At 40.6% G+C, this 24,536-nt stretch overlaps 1 protein-coding gene across 3 annotated transcripts in view; it reads left to right on the forward strand.

Moving 5' to 3' along the window:
* suco (SUN domain containing ossification factor) overlaps positions 1-24,536 on the forward strand; it is a 126,482-nt gene that overhangs the window by 51,768 nt on the left and 50,178 nt on the right. For 2 of the 3 annotated variants that reach the window (XM_041790843.1, XM_041790844.1), the window contains exons 3-11: positions 382-483; positions 2,130-2,509; positions 7,474-7,614; positions 7,905-8,094; positions 15,849-15,960; positions 16,276-16,403; positions 16,681-16,748; positions 16,826-16,933; positions 17,907-18,012. In XM_041790843.1, coding sequence (XP_041646777.1) covers positions 382-483; positions 2,130-2,509; positions 7,474-7,614; positions 7,905-8,094; positions 15,849-15,960; positions 16,276-16,403; positions 16,681-16,748; positions 16,826-16,933; positions 17,907-18,012 — 1,335 coding nt within the window. The remainder of the gene's footprint in view (positions 1-381; positions 484-2,129; positions 2,510-7,473; positions 7,615-7,904; positions 8,095-15,848; positions 15,961-16,275; positions 16,404-16,680; positions 16,749-16,825; positions 16,934-17,906; positions 18,013-24,536) is intronic. The other variant, XM_041790845.1, reaches the window with a different exon arrangement.

A 24,536-nucleotide genomic window follows, 5' to 3' on the forward strand; every position in this document is an offset into this window, starting at 1 on the left:
AAAGATTGCAGTTGTGTGTCTCTCTGTGTGGGGGTGTGTGTGTGCGTGTGTGTGTGTCTGTCTCTCAGCGCGGTAGAAGGAGAGTGGTTGTCGTGATCCAGCAGTGAACAGGCTCTTGGAGGCCGACGGTCACTGACTTCTAACGCTCTCTTTGTGCTCAGAAACAAAGGATCGCCTTCACTATCAGAGACCTTTGACCCTGAACATCTGATGGTTTCACACAGACCATGCTTTTTTCATAATTAACACGTTCAGCCTGTGAATACATGGAGCTTCAGTCGATGTTTCAGCAGGCTCTGTGTATTTCTGGTGTTTAACTGTGGAGTCATGGATTAAATTCATGATGGTGGAGCGTCTGACCATGCCTTTGTCTTCCTGTAGGTGTTGGAAGAATGGCCGACACACACATCATACGATGTGGGGCTGGAGACAGAGAGAGCGGCGTTGAAGAAGCTGGCAGCACACAACATTCATCAAGAACAGGTAATTTACTAAACAGACTCGCTGCAGCCATGCATGATAAGAAAACCATGGATAAACCAAACGTCAGCAGGAACGGTTCATGCCTCAGAGTATTTTTGACTCTTTACATCAGGGGTGTCAAACTCAACCACAGCAGGGGCCGGATTCTGGATTCAGGTCTAACCTGAGGGCCTACCAGGGTCAACATTTAACCAGAACAGTCAACCTCATTCTCATCAGTAATAAAATAAAACAGCACGGATGATACATCATTTGGAAATTCAAACAAGTAAAAATGTTTAAAGGCTCAAAATCTGAGATAAAAAAATCCAACTCAATAGTTCAAAAGATCAGAACACGATATTAGAAATAGAAAAATAATGTTTTTAAAGAGCAAATATGTGAGGAGAAAGTTGAAATCATACGTTTGAAAGGTCAAAATCTAAGATCAAATTTGAAACCATGAGTTAAAAAAATCAACAAATATGACTTAAATTTTAAATTGTGAGTCTAATAGGTCAGAGTATGGGATTTAAAAGACAAAATTAGGAGGTAAAAATGTGAAAGTATGAGCTAGAATTCAAAATGATGACTGAAAAAGTAAAAAATATGACTTGAATTTAATATCGGGATTTAAAAGGTCAAAATATGATATTAAAAGTAGAAATTATAAATTTAAAATGTCAAAATATGAGAAAATTTTGAAATCATGAGTTTTAAAGTCAAAATATGGGATTGAAAAGCCAAAGTAAGGAGTTGAAAAAGTCACAATATGACTTTAACTTTAAATTAGTAATCTAAAAGATAAAAAGTCCAAATTATGAGTTGAAAAAGTCAAAGTATGAAATGAAAAGTCGAAATCATAAGTTTGAGAAGTAATCTTGAGATGCAAAATAAAAAATATGAAATAAAAACACAAAGTTATTTCTTTCCCCACATTCTTAACTTTTTATGAAATCTTTCTTACTCTTTACTTTTTCCGATTTTTATGGCTTAACAAGGAAATTTTCAATAATCAAGGTTAAGTTTACATGTTTATACTGGAGGAAATCTGCAGACCCCATACTGGTGGGACAGTTAGCATAAAAATAAGATATGATCTTGTGGGCCGGGTATACTCCTTCCACAGGCCAGATCTGGCCCCTGGGCCTTGGGTTTGACACCCCTGCTTTACATACATTTGAGGCATGAGAATTTGTTTTAACCTGGATGGAATTGTTTGGATTTATCTGGAACTTTTAAAAATACCATAAAGGCTTAAATAATCCACGTCTGTCTGAATGGTGGTCTAGACCTGGTCTAGACCTGGTTCAGACCTCCCGATTCTGCTCATGGCTGCTATTGTTTATGTCAGACATGGAAAACTGAGCACTGCAGACTAAATAAACTCTACAGGGGAGCCAGCTTGTGGGGGTTGGTGCAGCAGACCTGTACGCCATCCTCGGCTCACTGGGTCCAGTTCTGGGTCCTGATCCTGATGCTGTTTGATCCAAATGTTCCCTCTCTCTCTCCTAATACTCCCCCCCCCCAGCTGTTAAGGCAAAAAGCTTCAAAAATAATCAAGTTTTCATGTGTCCAACAGCAGAAATGAGGATGGTTCATGTAAGTGGTTTTTCGTTGGTGGACTTCGGTGCTGAAGTTCTCGTGGTTTGGTCTTCTCTCTGCAGACTGTGAACCCTGGAGAGGCCAAGTTAAAGGAGACCAAGTCTGACCCAGCGTCTGCTCCTGAACCTGCTGCCCCTGAGCCAGAACCTCACCCAGTCCCTCATCCAGACCCCCACCCTCCTCCCCGGGCTGATGTGGAGCTGCAGACCCACACCCAGACCCAGACCCAGGACCAGGACCAGGACCAGGACCAGGATGTCCCCATGTCCTCCACTCCAGAACCAGCTCCAGCACAGACCCAGGAGTCCACAGATGCCCCGGCTGCAGAAACAGCCACTGAGGCTCCTGCTGCACCCCCTAGCCTGGACTCTCCCCCAGGCCCCTCCCCCGATGAAGCTGAAAACACACCTACCTCACAGAGCGCCAGCCCCGCCCACGCAGGGTAAGATCACACTCTGTCCCTGAGTCCAGAGATCTGGATCAGGAGCTGGTTTTAACCTGAGAGAGAAAGCTGACCTGGTTTTCACACATGAGCTCTAAAAATTCCTCAAAATGTCAGGAAGTCCTCCATGAAGGGTCGACCCCGACCCTAACCCTAACCCAACCAGGGGTCACTTTAAACTTTAGCTCACAAACATGAACACAGCAGCAGTCAGAGATTTCCATGTTTAACCTCACAAAAAAGGAACAATGACTACTAATGACTACCGCATTAATCCACGTAAACCCAGCTCTGACTTTATATAACTGGATATATTCACAAAGAGAGGAAGAGGATGTACTTATATTTATATATATATATTTCATATCTGTCTGGGTAATAGCCCATAGATGATGCTTGAGAAGAGCAGAATCTTTTAGGGAAATTCAATGAGGGATAAACTTAACAGATCACATCACCCTGGAATAAACATTTAGAATGTTTTATAAACTAAAGGATGCCATTGGCTGAACCACTCACTCATTCCCTACTCCCTATCCTCTCTATAGTGAGCAGCATATAGTTTACTATAGAGTGGACTATAGAGTGGACTATAGAATGGACTAGAGTGGACTATAGAGTGGACTATAGAATGGACTATAGAGTGGACTATAGAATGGACTAGAGTGGACTATAGAGTGGACTATAGAATGGACTATAGAGTGGACTATAGAATGGACTAGAGTGGACTATAGAGTGGACTATAGAATGGACTAGAGTGGACTATAGAGTGGACTATAGAGTGGACTATAGAATGGACTAGACTGGACTATAGAGTGGACTATAGAGTGGGCTATAGAATGGACTAGAGTGGACTATAGTGGACTATAGAGTGGACTATAGAGTGGACTAGAGTGGACTATAGAGTGGACTATAGAGTGGACTATAGAGTGGACTAGAGTGGACTATAGAGTGGACTATAGAGTGGACTATAGAGTGGACTAGAGTGGGCTATAGAGTGGACTATAGAGTGGACTATAGAGTGGACTAGAGTGGACTATAGAGTGGACTATAGAGTGGACTATAGAGTGGACTAGAGTGGGCTATAGAGTGGACTATAGAATGGACTAGAGTGGACTATAGAGTGGACTATAGAATGGACTATAGAATGGACTAGAGTGGGCTATAGAGTGGACTATAGAATGGACTAGAGTGGACTATAGAGTGGACTATAGAATGGACTAGACTGGACTATAGAGTGGACTATAGAATGGACTAGAGTGGACTATAGAGTGGACTATAGAATGGACTATAGAATGGACTAGAGTGGGCTATAGAGTGGACTATAGAATGGACTATAGAATGGACTATAGAATGGACTAGAGTGGGCTATAGAGTGGACTATAGAATGGACTAGAGTGGACTATAGAGTGGACTATAGAATGGACTATAGAATGGACTAGAGTGGGCTATAGAGTGGACTATAGAATGGACTAGAGTGGACTATAGAGTGGACTATAGAATGGACTAGACTGGACTATAGAGTGGACTATAGAATGGGCTATAGAATGGACTATAGTGGACTATAGTGGACTATAGAGTGGACTATAGAGTGGACTAGAGTGGACTATAGAGTGGACTATAGAGTGGACTATAGAGTGGACTATAGAGTGGACTAGAGTGGACTATAGAGTGGACTATAGAGTGGACTAGAGTGGACTATAGAGTGGACTATAGAGTGGACTATAGAGTGGACTATAGAGTGGACTAGAGTGGGCTATAGAGTGGACTATAGAATGGACTAGAGTGGACTATAGAGTGGACTATAGAATGGACTATAGAATGGACTAGAGTGGGCTATAGAGTGGACTATAGAATGGACTAGAGTGGACTATAGAGTGGACTATAGAATGGACTAGACTGGACTATAGAGTGGACTATAGAATGGGCTATAGAATGGACTATAGTGGACTATAGAGTGGACTATAGAGTGGACTAGAGTGGACTATAGAGTGGACTAGAGTGGACTATAGAGTGGTCTATAGAGTGGACTATAGAGTGGACTATAGAGTGGACTATAGAGTGGACTAGAGTGGACTATAGAGTGGACTATAGAATGGACTAGAGTGGACTATAGAGTGGACTATAGAATGGACTAGAGTGGACTATAGAGTGGACTATAGAGTGGACTATAGAGTGGACTAGAGTGGACTATAGAGTGGACTAGAGTGGACTATAGAGTGGGCTGTGGGGTGGACTATAGAGTGGACTATAGAGTGGGCTATAGAATGGACTAGAGTGGACTATAGAGTGGGCTATAGAGTGGACTAGAGTGGACTGTTTAGTGGACTATAGAGTGGGCTATAGAGGGGGGTATAGAGGGGACTATAGAGTGGACTATAGTCGACTATAGAGTGGGCTATAGAGTGGGCTATAGAGTGGGCTATAGAGGAGGCTATAGAGTGGACTATATAGTGGACTATAGTCGACTATAGAGTGGACTATAGGTGACTATAGAGTGGGCTATATAGTGGACTATAGTCGACTATAGAGTGGACTATAGAGTGGACTATATAGTGGGCTATATAGTGGGCTATATAGTGGGCTATAGAGTGGGCTATAGAGTGGGCTATAGAGGGGGCTATAGAGGGGGCTATAGAGTGGACTGTATAGTGGACTATGGAGTGGACTATAGGTGACTATAGAGTGGGCTATATAGTGGACTATAGTCGACTATAGAGTGGACTATATAGTGGGCTATATAGTGGGCTATAGAGTGGGCTATAGAGGGGGCTATAGAGTGGACTATAGAGTGGACTGTATAGTGGACTATTGAGTGGACTGTTTAGTGGGCTATAGAGTGGACTATATAGTGGGCTATAGAGTGGGCTTTAGAGTGGACTATAGAGTGGACTGTATAGTGGACTATATAGTGGACTATATAGTGGACTATAGAGTGGACTTATTAGTGGGCTATAGAGTGGGCTATATAGTGGGCTATAGAGTGGGCTATAGAGTGGACTATAGAGTGGACTATAGAGTGGACTGATTAGTGGGCTATAGAGTGGGCTATAGAGTGGACTATAGAGTGGGCTATAGAGTGGACTATAGAGTGGACTATAGAGTGGACTGATTAGTGGGCTATAGAGTGGGCTAGAGAGTGGGCTATAGAGTGGACTATAGAGTGGGCTATAGAGTGGACTATAGAGTGGACTGATTAGTGGGCTATAGAGTGGGCTATAGAGTGGGCTATAGAGTGGGCTATAGAGTGGACTATAGAGTGGGCTATAGAGTGGGCTATAGAGTGGGCTATAGAGTGGACTATAGAGTGGACTGTATAGTGGACTATAGTCGACTATAGAGTGGACTATAGAGTGGGCTATAGAGTGGACTATAGAGTGGACTGTATAGTGGACTATAGTCGACTATAGAGTGGACTATAGAGTGGACTGTATAGTGGACTATAGTCGACTATAGAGTGGACTATAGAGTGGACTATAGAGTGGACTGTATAGTGGACTATAGTCGACTATAGAGTGGGCTATAGAGTGGACTATAGAGTGGGCTATAGAGTGGGCTATAGAGTGGGCTATAGAGTGGGCTATAGAGTGGGCTATAGAGTGGGCTATAGAGTGGACTGTATAGTGGACTATAGTCGACTATAGAGTGGACTATAGAGTGGGCTATAGAGTGGGCTATAGAGTGGGCTATAGAGTGGACTATAGAGTGGGCTATAGAGTGGGCTATAGAGTGGACTATAGAGTGGGCTATAGAGTGGACTGTATAGTGGACTATAGTCGACTATAGAGTGGACTATAGAGTGGACTGTATAGTGGACTATAGTCGACTATAGAGTGGACTATAGAGTGGGCTATAGAGTGGGCTATAGAGTGGACTATAGAGTGGACTATAGAGTGGGCTATAGAGTGGGCTATAGAGTGGGCTATAGAGTGGACTTTAGTGATTTGGTTAAAACCAACAAACAAAAAAGTGTTAAAGTTTTTAAATGTGTCCCTGTGCTCCTCTCAGTTGTCCATCATGTTTGACAGCAGCAACCGCAATGCATGATGGTATATTGCTGGGCTAGTAAGCATCGGTTGTTCACTACCTTTAAAAATGCGTTGTGGGATAGAATGAGAGCGCTTTATAGTGAATAACAATGCTCACTCAGAATTCTGACACCACTCCAAAATGGCGTATTCACTCTTTGGTGCACTATGGTGTGAATAAGGAGTGATTTCAGACACAGCCATCGTCTTCAAATGAAAGGTTAGAATGTTTGTGAAGCTGGGAACATGGTTAGAGTTTTCCCTTCATGTTTGCCACATTGTTGGCAACTTTTAGAAAGGAGTTGGAACAGTTGAACCCTCTAGTTGACATGAGGGAAGAACTCTTTTTTCTGGAGCTTAATCTGACTTTTCTGGAGATTTTTGTCTGTGTGAAAACGAGCTGAGATGAAGTTTTCCTCTTACGATGTTAAAGCCAACTTCAGCTGAATCCTAAAACAATCTAAACTATTATCATTCATGGCAACATGTTTTTTGTGCACATTTTCTTTGATATTTTGTTGGTTAACTTTTGTTCCTTCAGTTTTTTATTATTTTTATTGTTTAATGTTTCATTTGATGCCTGATCTCTAATGGAGAGGGAGGCTCAGAGGATTTTTGGTCGGACATGTTGGATCTGTAAAATCACTCTTATGGCCGTAGAGTCTCAAGGATATGTAGAGACATTTGGAGTAAAGAACTTTCTGGAGAGTCCCCTTTAACTGGAGCGTGATGACTCTGTATTTCTGCTGGATCAGACCTTTAAGAAGAACTTTTCCATCCAGACTCAGTCGGATCTTTAAGGACTTTTTAAGAGGAGCAGCGAGCCATCCCTCCTCCCTTTCTGTCCCTCCATTTCACTCCTCCTCCCTCTCTCTCCCTCATTCACCCCACATTGACGGAGGTGTGGTAAACGCTGTGTCCTTTCTTTCCCCTCAGTGCAGCGCGGGTTGCCAGTGCAGGAGATGAACTCCCTGTAGACAGCTTTGTCTCTGCTGAGCACTCTGATTCGCAGTGCGGGGTGATTCCCCCCGAACTGGCAACCTGTGAAAACTCCCCCTTTGGCCGCCCTCTCTTCAGGTGAGTCTCTGACCCCTCCCCCAGCAGCCAATCAGAGCACAGCGACAGGTAAACAAGTCACAACCTCTCTGCTGTGCAAACCGTCCACCGCTGGCCTTGCTGTCCGCTTCTCTCTGCTTTTTAATTTTTGATTTCCTTTTCCTTCGTTTTGCCTGCTCACCACAGAGGACACACAGAGCTCTAACCATTTTAATATTTTTGTGTTTTACATTTATTTGTCACCTGTGTTCAGTACCTTTCTGAGTGCTTATTTCTGCCCTCTTCTTCTCCTCTCTGTGTCTGTTCTGCAGAGTGGACGAGGCCAGCGCAGAGGACCAGCAGTCAGACCAGATCCACAGTTCTGGTCCTGAAGCAGAGGTCCAGTCCACTCCAGGTCATGTAGACCAGGAGCAACAGCAGCAGGAGCAGCAGGAGCAGCAGGAGCTAGAGGACGGCCTGTCTGTGTCCGACAGAGAGAGTAACACCTCCCAGGAGCAGACGGTCAGCAGCTCTGAGATTCTTTCATTGTGGTTTTATTTACACCAGGTTCAGGCATTTGAAGCTCCTGATTTAACCTGTAACCTCCTCAAATTTTACTACCCTCGGGACACCTACGAGGCAAAAATGTACATGTTTAGTTTAGTTTATTAGTTTATTTGACAGGGGCCATGCAAAAAAAAAACTGTCAAGCCAGAGTAAGCTATAAAGCTAATTTTCATCTGTGGTCCCTGGGCAGGAGATGTAAAAGAATATACAGAAATGTACAGAAAAACTGCCATTAAATCACCAGATGTCAATATTTCTTTATACTTTTTCTTTCATAAATCTCTTCAACAACTTCAGACCTGCTCAAAACTACCAAATATTCAATAATTTTCAAGATTTAACACTTTAAATGCCAGTTTGATTATTTGAAATATTTTATTCTTTGCTAAAAAACAGAAAAGTGAATTATTTTCCATAAAATTAATAGTGGAAAGAAGGGGCTTTGGTGCTGATAAGAGTCTTGGATGGGTCAAAGATTAGCAACAATATAGATTTTATTGCATTAGTATTTTTAATGAAGTGCCAGCTTTAACATTAGGGCACCCTCTTTACACCTTCGCGGCAAAAATGTACACATACAAAAAATAAAACTGCCGTTAAATCAGCATACATCAATATTTTTTTTCTACCTTTTTTTCGTAAATCTTTTTAACAGCTTCAGACCTGCTCAAAACTACAAAAAAATTCAGTAGTTCTCAGAATTTTAAGCCTTTTAATGCCAGTTTGATTATTTGAAATATTTCATTTTTTACTGCAAAAAATGCAACAAGTGAATTATTTTCCATATAATTTATAGTAGCAAGATTGGGGCTTTGGGGGTGGTAAGAGTCTTGGATGGGTCAAAGATTAGCAACAAAATTGATTTTATTGCATTAGTATTTTTTACGTAATGTCAGAAATACCCTCTGGACATCTTTGAGGCAAAAATGCCTCCATTGACTTCCATTAAAACCAGTTTTTTTAATCTCACTGTCACTGCAGTATAAAATCATGCGTTCTTTAATGTCAGCATTTCAATGTGAAGAAGTCTAGTGAAATTTGACATTTTTACCATATTCCACCAGATTCAACCATTTACTCATTGTAGGACCATGCACCAGATTCTTGTGTTTTTGCTAGGTAGAACAAAAATATTGATGTATGCTGATTTAATAGTGTTTTTTGTATGTTTACATTTTTGCCTTGAAGGTGTCCAGAGGGTGCCCTACTGTTAAAGCTGGCCCTACATAAAAAATACTAATGCAATAAAATCTATATTGTTGTTAATCTTTGACCCATCCAAGACTCTCATCAGCACTAAAGCCTCATCCTTCTACTGTTAATTTTATGGAAAATAGTTCACTTTTTCTGTTTTTTTGTAGTGAAAAATAAAATATTTCAAATAATCAAACTGGCATTTAAAGGGTTAAAATCTTGAAAATTATTGAATATTTGGTAGTTTTGAGCAGGTCTGAAGTTGTTAAAGAGATTTATGAAGAAAAAAGTACAAAAAATGTTGATGTATGCTGATTTAATAGTGTTTTTTGTACGTGTACATTTTTGGCCTCGAAGGTGTCCAGAGGGTAGAAAATTCACTGAGAGTCTGAATGACATTTAAGAGTTAAACATGTTGGATTTCAAACATTTAACTAGAAAGAAAAGTTCCTGTAGAAATTCATGCCACAAGCTGTGAAACTGACAAAATGATCACAAATTTTTTAAAAGTTGGGAAAAATGGACAAAAATGCCAGAGGAAGGCACAAGGGTTAAATACGTGAGATCCAAGAGGAAAAGTGTTAGGAGGCCAACCCAAAGATAGAAACAGAACGCTAAACCTAGAGTGAAGTGGGAATCAAAGAAAAGCTGGACATGAGGGAGGAGGAAACACAAAGGCCAGTGAGCTCCAGTCTCCTCTTCAAACTCAGACCAGACTTCGGAGCTAACGGGCTAAATGTTGTTAGCGGTTAGCCACAATGTGGCGCTGATTTCAGTCCAACTCCAGCTGTCAGTTGGATTGTGGTCGTGTTGTTTAACACTGTTGCTGTCATAAAGTCAGTCCTCCATGTCTGACATCTAATAATTGATAGGATTGATCATTTCAGATTATCTGACCTTTGCTGACGTTATCTCGTAGCGCAGGGGTCAAACTCAATCCCAGCAGGGGCCGGATTCTGGATTCAGTCTAATCTGCCGGCCTAACAGGGTCACCTTTATAACCAGAAACCGTCAACCTCATTTCACCAGTAATAAAATATGAAAATAAAAACTTAGCACTGATGATGAATGATTTTGACTTTTAAAAAGTTCAGAAGAAAAGTTTAAAGGCTCCCAATCTGAGAAAAGTGCATTTATTAGTTCAAAAAGGTCAAAACATGAAATTGAAATTGAAAAATGTTTTTAAAGGCAAATATATTAGAAAGAAAGTCAAAATCACGAGTTCAAAAAGGTCAAAACATGAAATAAAATTTGTAACCATAAACTTAAATGTCAATATATGATTCAGCATTTTAAACTGTGAGTCTGAAAGGTCAAACTATGGGATTATGAAGACAAAGTTTGGAGTTGAAAATAGAAAGCTCTCCCCTTATAGGCCACCTTGACTGTAAAAATATTTAAATAGTCTATTTTGTGTTGATTTAAATATGATGTGCCTTGAGATTTTGGCTTAACCTTAGGAGTGCCTAATTTAAATAAATAAAGCCATAAATCTGAATAGTGTAACGGTGTCGAGCTCTGTCCAGCCTGTGTCTGCAGGAAGCTTAGCAGCCAACATGTCTTTAAACTCACACTACGACCAGCGGAGCGAGTTTAACAGTGTGGCTCTAAAGAGGACCGCAGAGTGCTGCTGGGCCTTTAGGCATCAATGTGAGCAAGTCCTCATTTTTCTGATGGGTTCATGGTTTGACAGATTAGCCCGTCATCGCTAACAGAAGCCCTTAAATCACTGAGAACATCGTCGCGACAGACAGCGATGCTGCTGGTGGAATCAGACAGTAAAAACCTGATAAATCCAGTCTGGATTTAAAATACCCGTGGATACAGAATGACAGAATGACTGTCTACGCTGAGGAGAAAGGTCATAATGTCTAAAAGAGTCACATTAAGAATAATAATAATAGAGAGCTGTTGTTAAAGTTAACAGAAGATGCTGCTCCTCCTCTTAATCTGGCATTGCTTTCTAAATTTCCCTGTCAGAAATCTCAGCTGTCGTGGTTTCAGGTGTAAATGCTGACTCAGCGTGCTCTCAGTTTCTGTTTTCATGGTCGTAGGAAAAGAGAGACGAGTGCATCCGGGGGAATTTGCTTATTATTTGGGGATTTGTGTCTGCGTTGTGTATTTGCACATTATTTAGTGGTTTTAGAGCCAAAGTCTGCTTCCTAATCTGTCTGTCTCCTAATGATCTCAGCTGCTGCTCTGTGTGCGTACGAAGCTGTCGCATTTTTTAGGCTCAGACTGTCGCGTGAGGTCCAAAAGGGCGCGCTTATATAATCCATCAAAATATTATTCACAGCTCGGCGCATCTCAAAGCTGCAGAGACCGGAGGCTAGTCAGACCGAGGACCAGCAGCCGTGGAGGGGGGGCGCTTAGAGCGTGAAAGAGGAGTAGAAGGCCGCTGATGGCACGGGTTAGTCAGGAATATCAGGGTAAGGTAGGGACCGCTGCAACCATCAGACGTTAACGTGTTTGTAGTTTGATGATAGATGAAGCTTTGCTGGATGGATTAAAGTTCAAAACTCTCTCTAGGATACTAAAAAACCATCCTGGCTAACTGTTAGCCTGCTAGCATTTAAATAATACATCCACCCTCTGACCCACACAGCTGTAAAGCTGTTCTCTTTAATGTTAGCTCTCTCATTTCACAGTTTTAACCCTTTACTCCATACTCCATGTGTTAAACTTACATGTTTCAGCCTTAAAATTCCCTTTTATGTTTATATTTTTGTTTTCTGATATTTTGAGTTAGAAGGTTCCTGTAGACACGGATAAACTAGACCTTAAAATCTTCAGACAAAAATGTCCTTGAGGTCCCGCTCACACTAGACCCCGTCCCATACTGAGACATGGTTGCATTTACCAACAAACACAGCAATGTCTGCCTCTATTATAACCAACACAATATTAGATAAAACTAGGGATAAACTATTTTTGAAAAAATATCTGTGATAATTTTGACTCGTATTGAAAATTGGATATGAATGATTGTACTGAAGGAAATGACTGTTTATGTATTTAATCAGAAAATGTACTTCAATGAAGAAAGCAGGTTTTTTGTAGACTATTCCAAGAAATGGGTCTTGAATGATTGCATATGAGATGCATGACATCTCTGCTGCCATAAAAAAGTTTTAAACCGGTATTTTAACTCAAATTTCAGGATAAAGAAATATCACAACTTCTGCGATTTGAAAATTGCAGCCGGCCATATTGCGATTTAATCTATTTTTTGATGAATTGCCCATCCCTAGTGCGTACATAAAATCTGGACTGAAGTCGGCTTGGTTTATTAGCAGCAGCTTCTGTGGCGTCTCCAAGAGGAGAGGAATGTTAGAGCCATCCCTGTGTGTGACGCTTTCTGTTTGATTCTGTAAAGTTGATGTGGCAGTCGTTAAGCTCTTAAAGCCTGTTTTATGCTTGATGCATCCGCAATGTCGCAGGTGTGTGCGCGTCGAACGTGACGTCAAATATTAGACACGCCCCTTTGTGGGGGTCCCATGCGTCTGGCTGCACACATCCCCAAAATTCTTACAGACGCAGACGCGGACATTAAACACGCTACAGACGTAGTTGCTGAAGACACAGTCCCCTAGCTTTTGGGACAGTATCAGTCTGCAGCGCAGAGGAAGCCGGCTCTAGGTATAAATGCGCCAGACGTTTCCGCATCATGATTCCGCACCAGTTTTGGTCCTTGCAGCCCTCCGCACAGAAAGCATAACTGAGCCTTTACTGTGAGGCGGGCTGATAGCTGACCTCCACGTGTCACTGTGGCTCTAATGGTGGAGTCTGTTCCATCAAACCAGTGTGATTTACTGAACAGCAAACTCCTGTCTTCTTTAAATGCACCAGTATGATCCAGTGAAGGAGAGACGAGTTCAAAACCTGAGACCACCAAAACAACAGTCCCAGAAACGGGGACCCCGCTGTCCCAGAGCCGTTCATGAACAGGGACTTCTAAACCAAACATTAATCTCAGCTAGTAACTGTGTTTTTATTTGATTTCTGTATCACCGCCGTTGGAAATCAGTGTCCTGATGTTTTCAAAGACGTCTCACAAACCTGTCAGCGTCTTATGACACCCTCAGGGGTCAACTGGTAGTGTTTTTTCAGGATCAGTGCTGATTATGACTAGTTAAGGAGACTGTTAACCAACATTAGGAGCAGATGTGCATCTGTTAGGATGTAGAAAAGTGTGGCCAGAGTGAAAGTGCATGATCAAAAATGAAGGAAAATAATCTGTTTCATGATGTCCAAGCAGCCGTACCGATCCAAAGCCCAACTCTATTTACTAGGGGTGGGAGAAAACATCCATACAGCATGGTATCGAGGTATTTTGTCTGGTGATATATCGTATTGTCTCGTCCATCAAGTCTTGATTTTTTCTAATTAATTGCTCATATGAACTCAAGTCTATGATAATGGAAAAATAAAATCAATACTTTGTCCAGTGAGGTGGGCAGAGGTGACGGTCATAGAGCAGGAGAAAGTTAGAACAACAAACATGGCGGCACCAGGGGAAGGACATGAGGAGCGCAAGCAGTGCAGGAATGAGACGAACACGACACATGAGGTTTGCAGGAGGTGCTCCATGAAAATAAAATACTGCAGAAATAAGACAAACATGAGGACAGGATTAATGTTAACCGTCAACCTCATTCCACCAGTGATAAAATATGAAAATAAAAACTTAGCACTGATGATGAATGATTTTGGCTTTTAAAAAGTTCAGAAGAAAAGTTTAAAGGCTCCCAATCTGAGAAAAGTGCATTTATTAGTTCAAAAAGGTCAAAACATGAAATTGAAATTGAAAAATGTTTTTAAAGGCAAATATATTAGAAAGAAAGTCAAAATCACGAGTTTAAAAGGTCAAAATATGAAATAAAATCTGTAATCATGAAATTAAATGTCAAAATATGATTCAACATTTTAAATTGTGAGTCTGAAAGGTCAAACTATGGGATTATGAAGACAAAGTTTGGAGTTGAAAATATCAGGTAAAATACAAAATAATTGGTTAAAAAGGTCAAAATATGACTTAGAAATTAGAATTATGAATCTTAAAGCTCAAAATATTGTATGAGAAGTCAAAATTGTGAGTTGAAAAGCTCAAAGTACAAAATAAAAAGTGAAAATTCTAAGTTTGAGTCCTGATTGTGGGATGTAAAATTGAAATTGTATAATTCCTCACTTCTTATCTAAATAATTTTACTTCTTACTTTTTCAAATTTTGTGACTTAACAAGGATATCTTAAATCATCAGGATAAGTTCACGTTTTTATACTGGAGGAAATCTGCAGACCTCAGTCTGATGTTAGAACAGAAATATCAGATCATCCTGTGGGCCGGATTAAACTGCTTTACGGGCCGGATTTGGCCCCCGGGCCTTGAGTTTGACACCTGTGAGCTAAACAGTTGAAAAAATGGTGTAGATGGCAATACTCACTGTATTGCAAAATGTTTAAAATGGCGATAAGATCGAATAGGGGTGTAACAATTCATCAATCTGGATTGATATATCGATTGTTTGAGCCACGATTCAGTAAAATCAATTGAAAATATAATAATCGATTTCCATCGCCATTTTTTCCTTACGCTTTAATTTTGAAAGTCCCCCGTGTGCTTGGTTATGACAGTTTCCACCCAGCCACGAGTCACAATGCTGGATAAATACTGTGCATTTAAAACTGAAATCTGCAGCACTTTAAAGTGAAACACAAGCATTTGTTCACTTTGTTAAAGAAAATTTTTCATGTAAATGCCTAAAACAATTGGCAATAAAATTCTCATAACCTATCAGTATTGTGTTTGTTTCCTTTATGTGAACACATTGTGGTAAATGGGTTCACAGTATCGTCTGATATCGATCGCAGGCCTCTAAATTGAATTGAATCGAAATCGAATCGTGGCAGGCTTTGTGATATCGGCAAGTATAGAATCGTTGTTCTGAGAATCGATATCGTATCGTATCGTGAGGAAACTGGTGATTTACACCCCTAATCGAACCCTAAGTATCATGATAATGTTGTATCGTGGGGCCACTAGTGATTCCCACCCCTACTATTTACCATGCCAGAGCCAGATAAGCTCACAGAGCGCTCACACTGGTCATGGCGCCGATTGTCCAGCGTCAGCGCACCCATGACGTTTGTTTCTGCATGTCAGAGATCTTAAACAGCTGTGGGTGGATGTTCGTACTTTTCAGGTATTTCTCAGTATTTAACAGCATAGCAGTGTAACATATGTGCGTTAAAGAGTATTTCTAAAAGAGAGAGAGACGAGAAGGAAAGGAGGGTGAGAGATGCACGTTCATCTTTATGATAAATCACAGAATGGTTGGCAGCAGCCGTTATCAGGCATTTCACAGGATGTGTGAAACTTTGACAGCGGGTCTGAAAACGTGGGATTGGAGGTTTGTTTTATTGGGTTTTTGTAGAAGCATGAGAAATGGAGTGTATTTTTATTTTCATCACTGATACCGATGCACTCTAACATGTCTGACATCTCCATCTGCTCAGGTCAGGGACGCCAGCGTCGGCAGGGAGACGGATCCCTCGGTGCCGAGTAAAGAAGACATCCCGACCTTCGATGAGTGGAAGAAACAAGTCATGGAGGTGGAGAAGGAGAAAAGTAAGAGCATGAAGCGTTTAACATTTAGAGGTGTGTGCACAAACAGAGAGTGGCGGCGTTGTTTTAAAGCTGGACAACCTCAGACACACAGAGATGACATGAATCTGATCATGTGACACCAGCGCTGCTCCACGTGTTCTCATGTCAGCGTCTCGTGTCATTGTGTTTCTTCTCTCTTCCTTCCTCATCTTCTCTTTCTGTCGTTCTTCCTCTGTGTGCACGCCATCGTGTGCCGTGGTCAGCCAAGCGTGTTTGTGTGCTCATGTTATGTAATCTCTCTCTGAACGTGTTGCTCTGGGTCCCCCCCCCATGCAGGTCAGTCCCTCCACACCTCGACCGCCGGCGTCCCCCACCCGGTCAAGAAGGTCCAGAAAAACTTCAAGAATAACTACGCCTCCGTGGAGTGTGGAGCCAAGATACTGTCAGCCAACAGTGAGGCCAAGGTCAGACTTGTTCACAGGTTTTTACTCTCAAACCCTGACCCGATAGAGGTCGTTCTGTCAGCACGGATCAGCACATGGACCACACCTGAGTCTAGAACCCCCTTCAGAGGATCTAGAGACTAAACGCTCGTGTGTTTAGGGTTTTATATGACCAAAAAAAGTCTTTTCTGAGTTTTCTGTCAACTTTGGACCCATCTGCTTTGTGAATAACAGCCTGAAGAAGTGATGTCCATGTGTAAAACAACAGTCTTTACTGGGTCCCTCTTCTCTCCTTCAGAGCACTTCAGCCATCCTGATGGAGAACATGGACCTGTACATGCTGAACCCCTGCAGCAACAAAATCTGGTCAGTCTGTGCGCACTAAAGGAGTTTAAACACACACATCCACGCCCTTTCTAAAGTATTCCTGTTTGTCTTTGCAGGTTTGTCATTGAGCTCTGTGAGCCGATTCAGGTCAAACAACTGGACATCGCCAACTTTGAACTCTTCTCATCCACGCCTAAAGATTTCCTCGTATCCATCAGTGACCGGTGCGTTCACTGCCTTTAACAACCCTGTAGAGTAATGAAGTTTGAGCTGAACAGGAAGCTCTAGACCTGCAGCTCAGCGTGTGGTTCATGATGTTCAGTTTGCTCTGATAAATAAGGATTCATCAGTGAGGAAGGATGGGGAATGATGGCCTCAAAGGCAGAAATCAAACAAAATACTCCTCTAAAATCAGGTTTTAAGGCCTTAACACAGTCCGCCCACTCCCTTTAAAGACGTGTTTGTTGTTCACACTCTGAAATTTCTGTGCATCTGTACGTTCTAGAAAAGGTCTGATTTTCTGTTTAAGATCAGTGGTTCTCAAGAGGAGGGTTAGGACCCAGACATGGGTCTCAGAACTGTTTTCAGTGGGCCAGAAATGTGCTGAGGAAAAAAGTTCATAATGTATGGAAGCCCTGAGGGCACAAAAACCATACAGTGCACTCTGTTTGCTGTCATTACTAGGCCGTTTTAGCAACTCATTTATCTTTTTATCTCGGTAAACAGAACTGTCTTTCTGGGAATAATGTTTTATTTCTTCTACATCCTTTGAAAATAAGCTAAATATCTGTGTTACCACAGAGTAAAATACATGTATGTCCCTCCTGGGCTTCTGTAAGATGAGCCTTTGTTTTGGTCTATCTAAGCTCCACTCTGGAGCATTTGTTCTCTATTAACTTCTCAGGATTTTAGGATGTGATTTTTCAGTATTTTTTAGCGGTGGTCCTGAAAACAGACTCTGGAGAACCACAGATCTGAACATTTCCTCCTGAGCCTGTCAGAATCAGGCCCGTACTTCCTCCGGTCTTATCAGCTCTAACTTTAGCGCTGTCGTCGTCTTTGTTTTGGATGTCACTGAGATGATTTATAGCTGTTAGGGATCAGAGATTCCTGCTCTGGCATGCAAGGACAGACGTCCAGTCACATGAAGGCATTAACACCCAGCCTCACTGCAGACTCTCATGTCTCTCTCTGCAGATATCCGACCAACAAGTGGGTGAAGCTGGGGACCTTCCACGCCAGAGACGAGCGAATCGTCCAGAGTTTCCCCCTGGACGAGCAGCTGTACGCTAAATATGTGAAGGTACTTTTCCTCTCTGATGGTTTCCCTCATTCATCCTCAGATCTAAATAAATACTCCGACTCAAACGTACAGCTTTATTCAGGGTCTCTCATGGTGAGTTAGTCAGCCGTCGCCATGACTACGCATGTTACTGAGGGTGTGTGATAGTTAGTTAGTTGCTACAGACCCACGTTTTTATGCAGGAGTATCAGAAATAGAGATGTTTTTGTGCAGATTTTTTTTTTTTACAGATTTATTTTTGGCTTTTTTGCCTTTATTTGATAGGACAGTGGATATAGTCAGAAACACGGAAGAGAGCAGGGAGAGACATGCAGGAAATGGTGCCATGGGCCGGATTCGAACCCGGGTCGCCTGCGTACATGGCGTGCGCCTTAACCACTCGACTACCAGCGCGCCGTTTCTGTGCAGATTTGAAAAGATTCTGTATTATTTGACCAAAAGAGACATTTAAGGAGCTCATCTTGAACTTAATAATTTATATTTGCACATTTTTTTCTGGTATTTATTGACCAAACATGGAGACAGATGGATGTGTCATTGATTCTGAAGGAAATTCAAGAAAGGAAGTTTTTATGACTGATATAAAAGATCAAATTAATTAATAAACAGAAGCATCTTTTTAGCATCAGTATCAGCTGATAGTGGCCTTGTTGACAGACATCAGCCTTCTATAAAGTAATGAGGTTTGAGCCTTCATCTGTAGCCAGTATTCATCTGATGGTTTAATGCTAGCTAGCACACCTACGGTTGAATCTGGATCCTTCCTCACCCAGGTTTCTGAGTGGTAGAGTAGTAAATCTGAATCAGATAACTGATCTTTATACCAAAGATCTGAGAGCATCGGTCTGTGGAGCTCTGGTGAAAACACAACACGGATCTGTCGATGCAGTAGGAATCAGTTCACTCTGTTTGTGCTGCTTGATATCGCCGCCGGATCTGCCAGGCGTTGGCTTCAGCCTCGCTCGCTGTGTAACACAGAGCATCACTGAAGTGTTGTACAGTTCTCGTCCTCTGATTCTGAAAAGTTGAAGTCATTTTCTCCCCTGTTTCTCAGTTTCATAAAGCAAAAGATTAACAGAGTCCCAGGATCAATTTTCATCAGATCAGCATGAACTGAACCGAAGCGTTCTATTGGCTAACGAATCGTCAGTTGATTGAAAGTAGCCTGTGATTAGAGAAATAACCACGTCATCTTGGGAAGCAGAGATTCTTCCGCCTGGCAGTCTGTTTCTGGAAGCTCCAAAGGTAAAAATGTTTAAACTGTCCTCCTGTAGGTCCTCAACGTGCCGTTTCTGTGCCGCCCTTTGAGCACCATCTTTCTCCACTGAATGGCGTCTGCACATTTGCGCCCTAAGTCTGCAGAGATGTCAGACTCACCGCCCTCCTGTCTTTAGTAGAGGAGTGACCTCAGTCAAACCTGCGTTCCATGCTTTGTTTATAAAAGTCTGTTCTAGTCCATTCTGCATTGTTTTGTATTCCAGATCCACATTCTGAGCAGTGAAGCCACCGTGGGCAGTACACGATAGATGTAGATTTATATGTAAGGCTTCTACAGGCTGGGACGGTGGTAGCTGCATGTAATTACAATACTGACACTGTTTGTAACCGAGCTTTACTATGGTGTACGAGTTGTCCTGCAGCCAGCCGGGTCAGAGGTCAGGAGAACCACTGTGCTAGAGGAAGTGATGGATGAAAACAATACGATCCTCAGTCAGAATAGCTGTCCTGGTTTTCACAATCGCTGCACTCTGCTGTGAAAGTCATGATCTTTATCGCCATGAGCATCAGAAACTGGAGAGCAGCATGACAACCATGGGATGTTCTGAGCATGCTCAGTAGGTGTGAGATGATCCTCAGCTGTCAGAGTCTCTGCTTCATTGGTTTAATCTGCGGCGTCTGCTTCAGCTCTTAAAGCCACGTCTGAATTTGACGTTTGGTTTGAAACCAGTTTCAGATTCCTGCTGTCAGCACTTTACTGCTGTTTTCTGAACTACATCTCATTTTCTCATTTTGCTGTTTGTACTGTGATAAATAATACATGTGTGTGTTTTTCTCAAATCTTCTGCCTTCGTTCTTCTCTCACCAAACATTCCCAGATTCGGCTCGTTAGACGGTTCATTAATACGCTGATGATTTCCTATTTTTACCATGCCAGTGTGGGTGGGAACATGTGGGTGCTGGCTGTGATTCATGAGCTCTGTTATGAAATAATTGTGTTTTTCTGTTACATAAACTGATTTTTTAAGAGTCGTGTGTGTGATCTGAGCAGCAGGACTGTTGTTTTATTCTCTGTTTGTTTTTATTGTCCGTCCGTCTGTGTTTCCTCTGTTAGAAACCTCTGTAGTCTCCTGCCTGGCTGTAACACAGCAGCGTGTCTGTCATCACTCAGTGCGTTTACATGCATTTCAGTGTTTATTTCGTCGTCTACAACTATGACTGAAAATGTTCATTGACAGCCTTTTTTTCCATGAACTAGTCTACACTAGTCTAGTCTAAAACTAGACTGAAGGCTGGCTCAGACTACAGGAATTCAGCAAGATTTAAGCCCGACTCCGACGTCGCAGCTAGTCGTCAAAACTCGGGCCCGATTTTGAGAGTTGGGAACGACAAACGATCTTGTAGTGTGACATAATTAACGACGTGTCCAAGACTGCTTACAATTCCTCACAATCCAACAAGACTAGCATGTCAGAATTTTTGGTACGTCATCATCTGGTTTGACACCCTGACCTGACATTAACAACGTGAATTCCTGACGTCTAACAACAGGAGAACATTTGCTCCTTATCTTTGCATCATCATTTACTAGATTTACCACTTTTATCCCCTTTTATTCCCTAAAACTAATGTGTACATTTTATTTCATTTTATTTACGTTATCACATGGAGACCTTAAGTTCGATCTGAAGGAGAGCCAGTCCATATTGTCCTCCTCTTGATACATCCATACTTATTATCCATAATCCAATCCACAGTTGTTTCTCCTTTTTATAGCATAAGACCACTACAATCACACAGAGCGCTTCTGTGGCAGAGTGATTGACACTCTTTGGCCCACCCCTCGACAGCCTGTGAACTCGCAGTCAGTCCTGGAGACAGTGGTGATGTCAGCATACCGGAGCGTTCGGACCACTCTTGTAGTGTGGCCAGGCTGTCGGCCAAGACGGGACAAGATTTTGGTCGCATAGTCTGACATGGTGCCATCGTGAACGACCAAAAGAATCATGGAGTCTGCCTTTAGACTACCAAAAATAGATCTGTGATGACTAAAACTAGACTAAGACTACCAAAAAGAGATCTGTGATGACTAAAACTAGACTGAGACTACCAAAAATAGATCTGTGACGACTCAAACTAGACTGAGACTAACAAAAATTGATCTGTGATGACTAAAACTAGACTAAGACTAACAAAAATAGATCTGTGATGACTAAAACTAGACTGAGACTAACAAAAATAGATCTGTGATGACTACAACTAGACTGAGACTAACAAAAATAGATCTGTGATGACTACAACTAGACTAAGACTAACAAAAATAGATCTGTGACGACTAAAACTAGACTGAGACTAACAAAAAATAGATCGGTGACGACTAAAACTAGACTGAGACTATCAAAAATAGATCTGTGATGACTAAAACTAGACTGAGACTAACAACAATAGATCTATGACGACTAAAACTAGACTGAGACTATGAAAAATAGATCTGTGATGACTAAAACTAGACTAAGACTACCAAAAATAGATCTGTGATGACTTAAACTAACAAAAACAGATCTGTGAGGACTAAAACTAGAATGAGACTACCAAAAATAGATCTGTGATGACTAAAACTAGACTAAGACTACCAAAAATAGATCTGTGATGACTAAAACTAGACTTAGACTATCAAAAATAGATCTGTGATGACTAAAACTAGACTGAGACTAACAAAAATAGATCTGTGATGACTAAAACTAGACTGAGACTAACAAAAATAGATCTGTGATGACTAAAACTAGACTAAGACTATCAAAAATAGATCTGTGATGACTAAAACTAGACTGAGACTATGAAAAATAGATCTGTGATGACTAAAACTAGACTGAGACTAACAAAAATAGATCTGTGATGACTAAAACAAGACTGAGACTATGAAAAATAGATCTGTGATGACTAAAACTAGACTGAGACTAACAAAAATAGATCTGTGATGACTAAAACTAGACTGAGACTATGAAAAATAGATCTGTGACGACTAAAACTAGACTGAGACTATCAAAAATAGATCTGTGATGACTAAAACTAGACTTAGACTATCAAAAATAGATCTGTGATGACTAAAACTAGACTGAGACTAACAAAAATAGATCTGTGATGACTAAAACTAGACTGAGACTAACAAAAATAGATCTGTGATGACTAAAACTAGACTAAGACTATCAAAAATAGATCTGTGATGACTAAAACTAGACTGAGACTATGAAAAATAGATCTGTGATGACTAAAACTAGACTGAGACTAACAAAAATAGATCTGTGATGACTAAAACTAGACTAAGACTATCAAAAATAGATCTGTGATGACTAAAACTAGACTGAGACTATGAAAAATAGATCTGTGATGACTAAAACTAGACTGAGACTAACAAAAATAGATCTGTGATGACTAAAACAAGACTGAGACTACCAAAAATAGATCTGTGATGACTAAAACTAGACTGAGACTAACAAAAATAGATCTGTGATGACTAGAACTAGACTGAGACTAACAAAAATAGATCTGTGATGACTAAAACTAGACTGAGACTATGAAAAATAGATCTGTGACGACTAAAACTAGACTGAGACTAACAAAAATAGATCTGTGATGACTAAAACTAGACTGAGACTATGAAAAATAGATCTGTGACGACTAAAACTAGACTGAGACTACCAAAAATAGATCTGTGACGACTAAAACTAGACTGAGACTAACAAAAAAAGATCTGTGATGACTAAAACAAGACTGAGACTATGAAAAATAGATCTGTGATGACTAAAACTAGACTGAGACTAACAAAAATAGATCTGTGATGACTAAAACTAGACTGAGACTATGAAAAATAGATCTGTGACGACTACAACTAGACTGAGACTAACAAAAATAGATCTGTGATGACTACAACTAGACTAAGACTAACAAAAATAGATCTGTGACAACTAAAACTAGACTGAGACTAACAAAAAATAGATCGGTGACGACTAAAACTAGACTGAGACTATCAAAAATAGATCTGTGATGACTAAAACTAGACTGAGACTAACAACAATAGATCTATGACGACTAAAACTAGACTGAGACTATGAAAAATAGATCTGTGATGACTAAAACTAGACTAAGACTACCAAAAATAGATCTGTGATGACTTAAACTAACAAAAATAGATCTGTGATGACTAAAACTAGACTGAGACTATCAAAAATAGATCTGTGATGACTAAAACTAGACTGAGACTAACAAAAATAGATCTGTGATGACTAAAACTAGACTAAGACTATCAAAAATAGATCTGTGATGACTAAAACTAGACTGAGACTAACAAAAATAGATCTGTGATGACTAAAACTAGACTAAGACTATCAAAAATAGATCTGTGATGACTAAAACTAGACTGAGACTAACAAAAATAGATCTGTGATGACTAAAACAAGACTGAGACTATGAAAAATAGATCTGTGATGACTAAAACTAGACTGAGACTAACAAAAATAGATCTGTGATGACTAAAACTAGACTGAGACTATGAAAAATAGATCTGTGACGACTAAAACTAGACTGAGACTACCAAAAATAGATCTGTGACGACTAAAACTAGACTGAGACTAACAAAAAAAGATCTGTGATGACTAAAACTAGACTGAGACTATGAAAAATAGATCTGTGATGACTAAAACTAGACTGAGACTAACAAAAATAGATCTGTGATGACTAAAACTAGACTGAGACTATGAAAAATAGATCTGTGACGACTAAAACAAGACTGAGACTATGAAAAATAGATCTGTGACGACTAAAACTAGACTGAGACTAACAAAAATAGATCTGTGACGACTAAAACTAGACTGAGACTAACAAAAATAGATCTGTGATGACTAAAACAAGACTGAGACTATGAAAAATAGATCTGTGACGACTAAAACAAGACTGAGACTATGAAAAATAGATCTGTGACGACTAAAACTAGACTGAGACTACCAAAAATAGATCTGTGACGACTAAAACTAGACTGAGACTACCAAAAATAGATCTGTGATGACTAAAACTAGACTGAGACTACCAAAAATAGATCTGTGACAACTAAAACTAGACTGAGACTAACAAAAATAGATCTGTGATGACTAAAAATAGACTGAGACTAACAAAAATAAATCTGTGATGACTAAAAATAGACTGAGACTAACAAAAATAGATCTGTGATGACTAAAACTAGACTGAGACTATGAAAAATAGATCTGTGATGACTAAAAATAGACTGAGACTAACAAAAATAAATCTGTGAT

This window comes from Cheilinus undulatus, linkage group 7 (genome assembly GCF_018320785.1).
Source record: "Cheilinus undulatus linkage group 7, ASM1832078v1, whole genome shotgun sequence".
In the NCBI taxonomy this organism is placed as follows: Eukaryota; Metazoa; Chordata; class Actinopteri; order Labriformes; family Labridae; genus Cheilinus; species Cheilinus undulatus.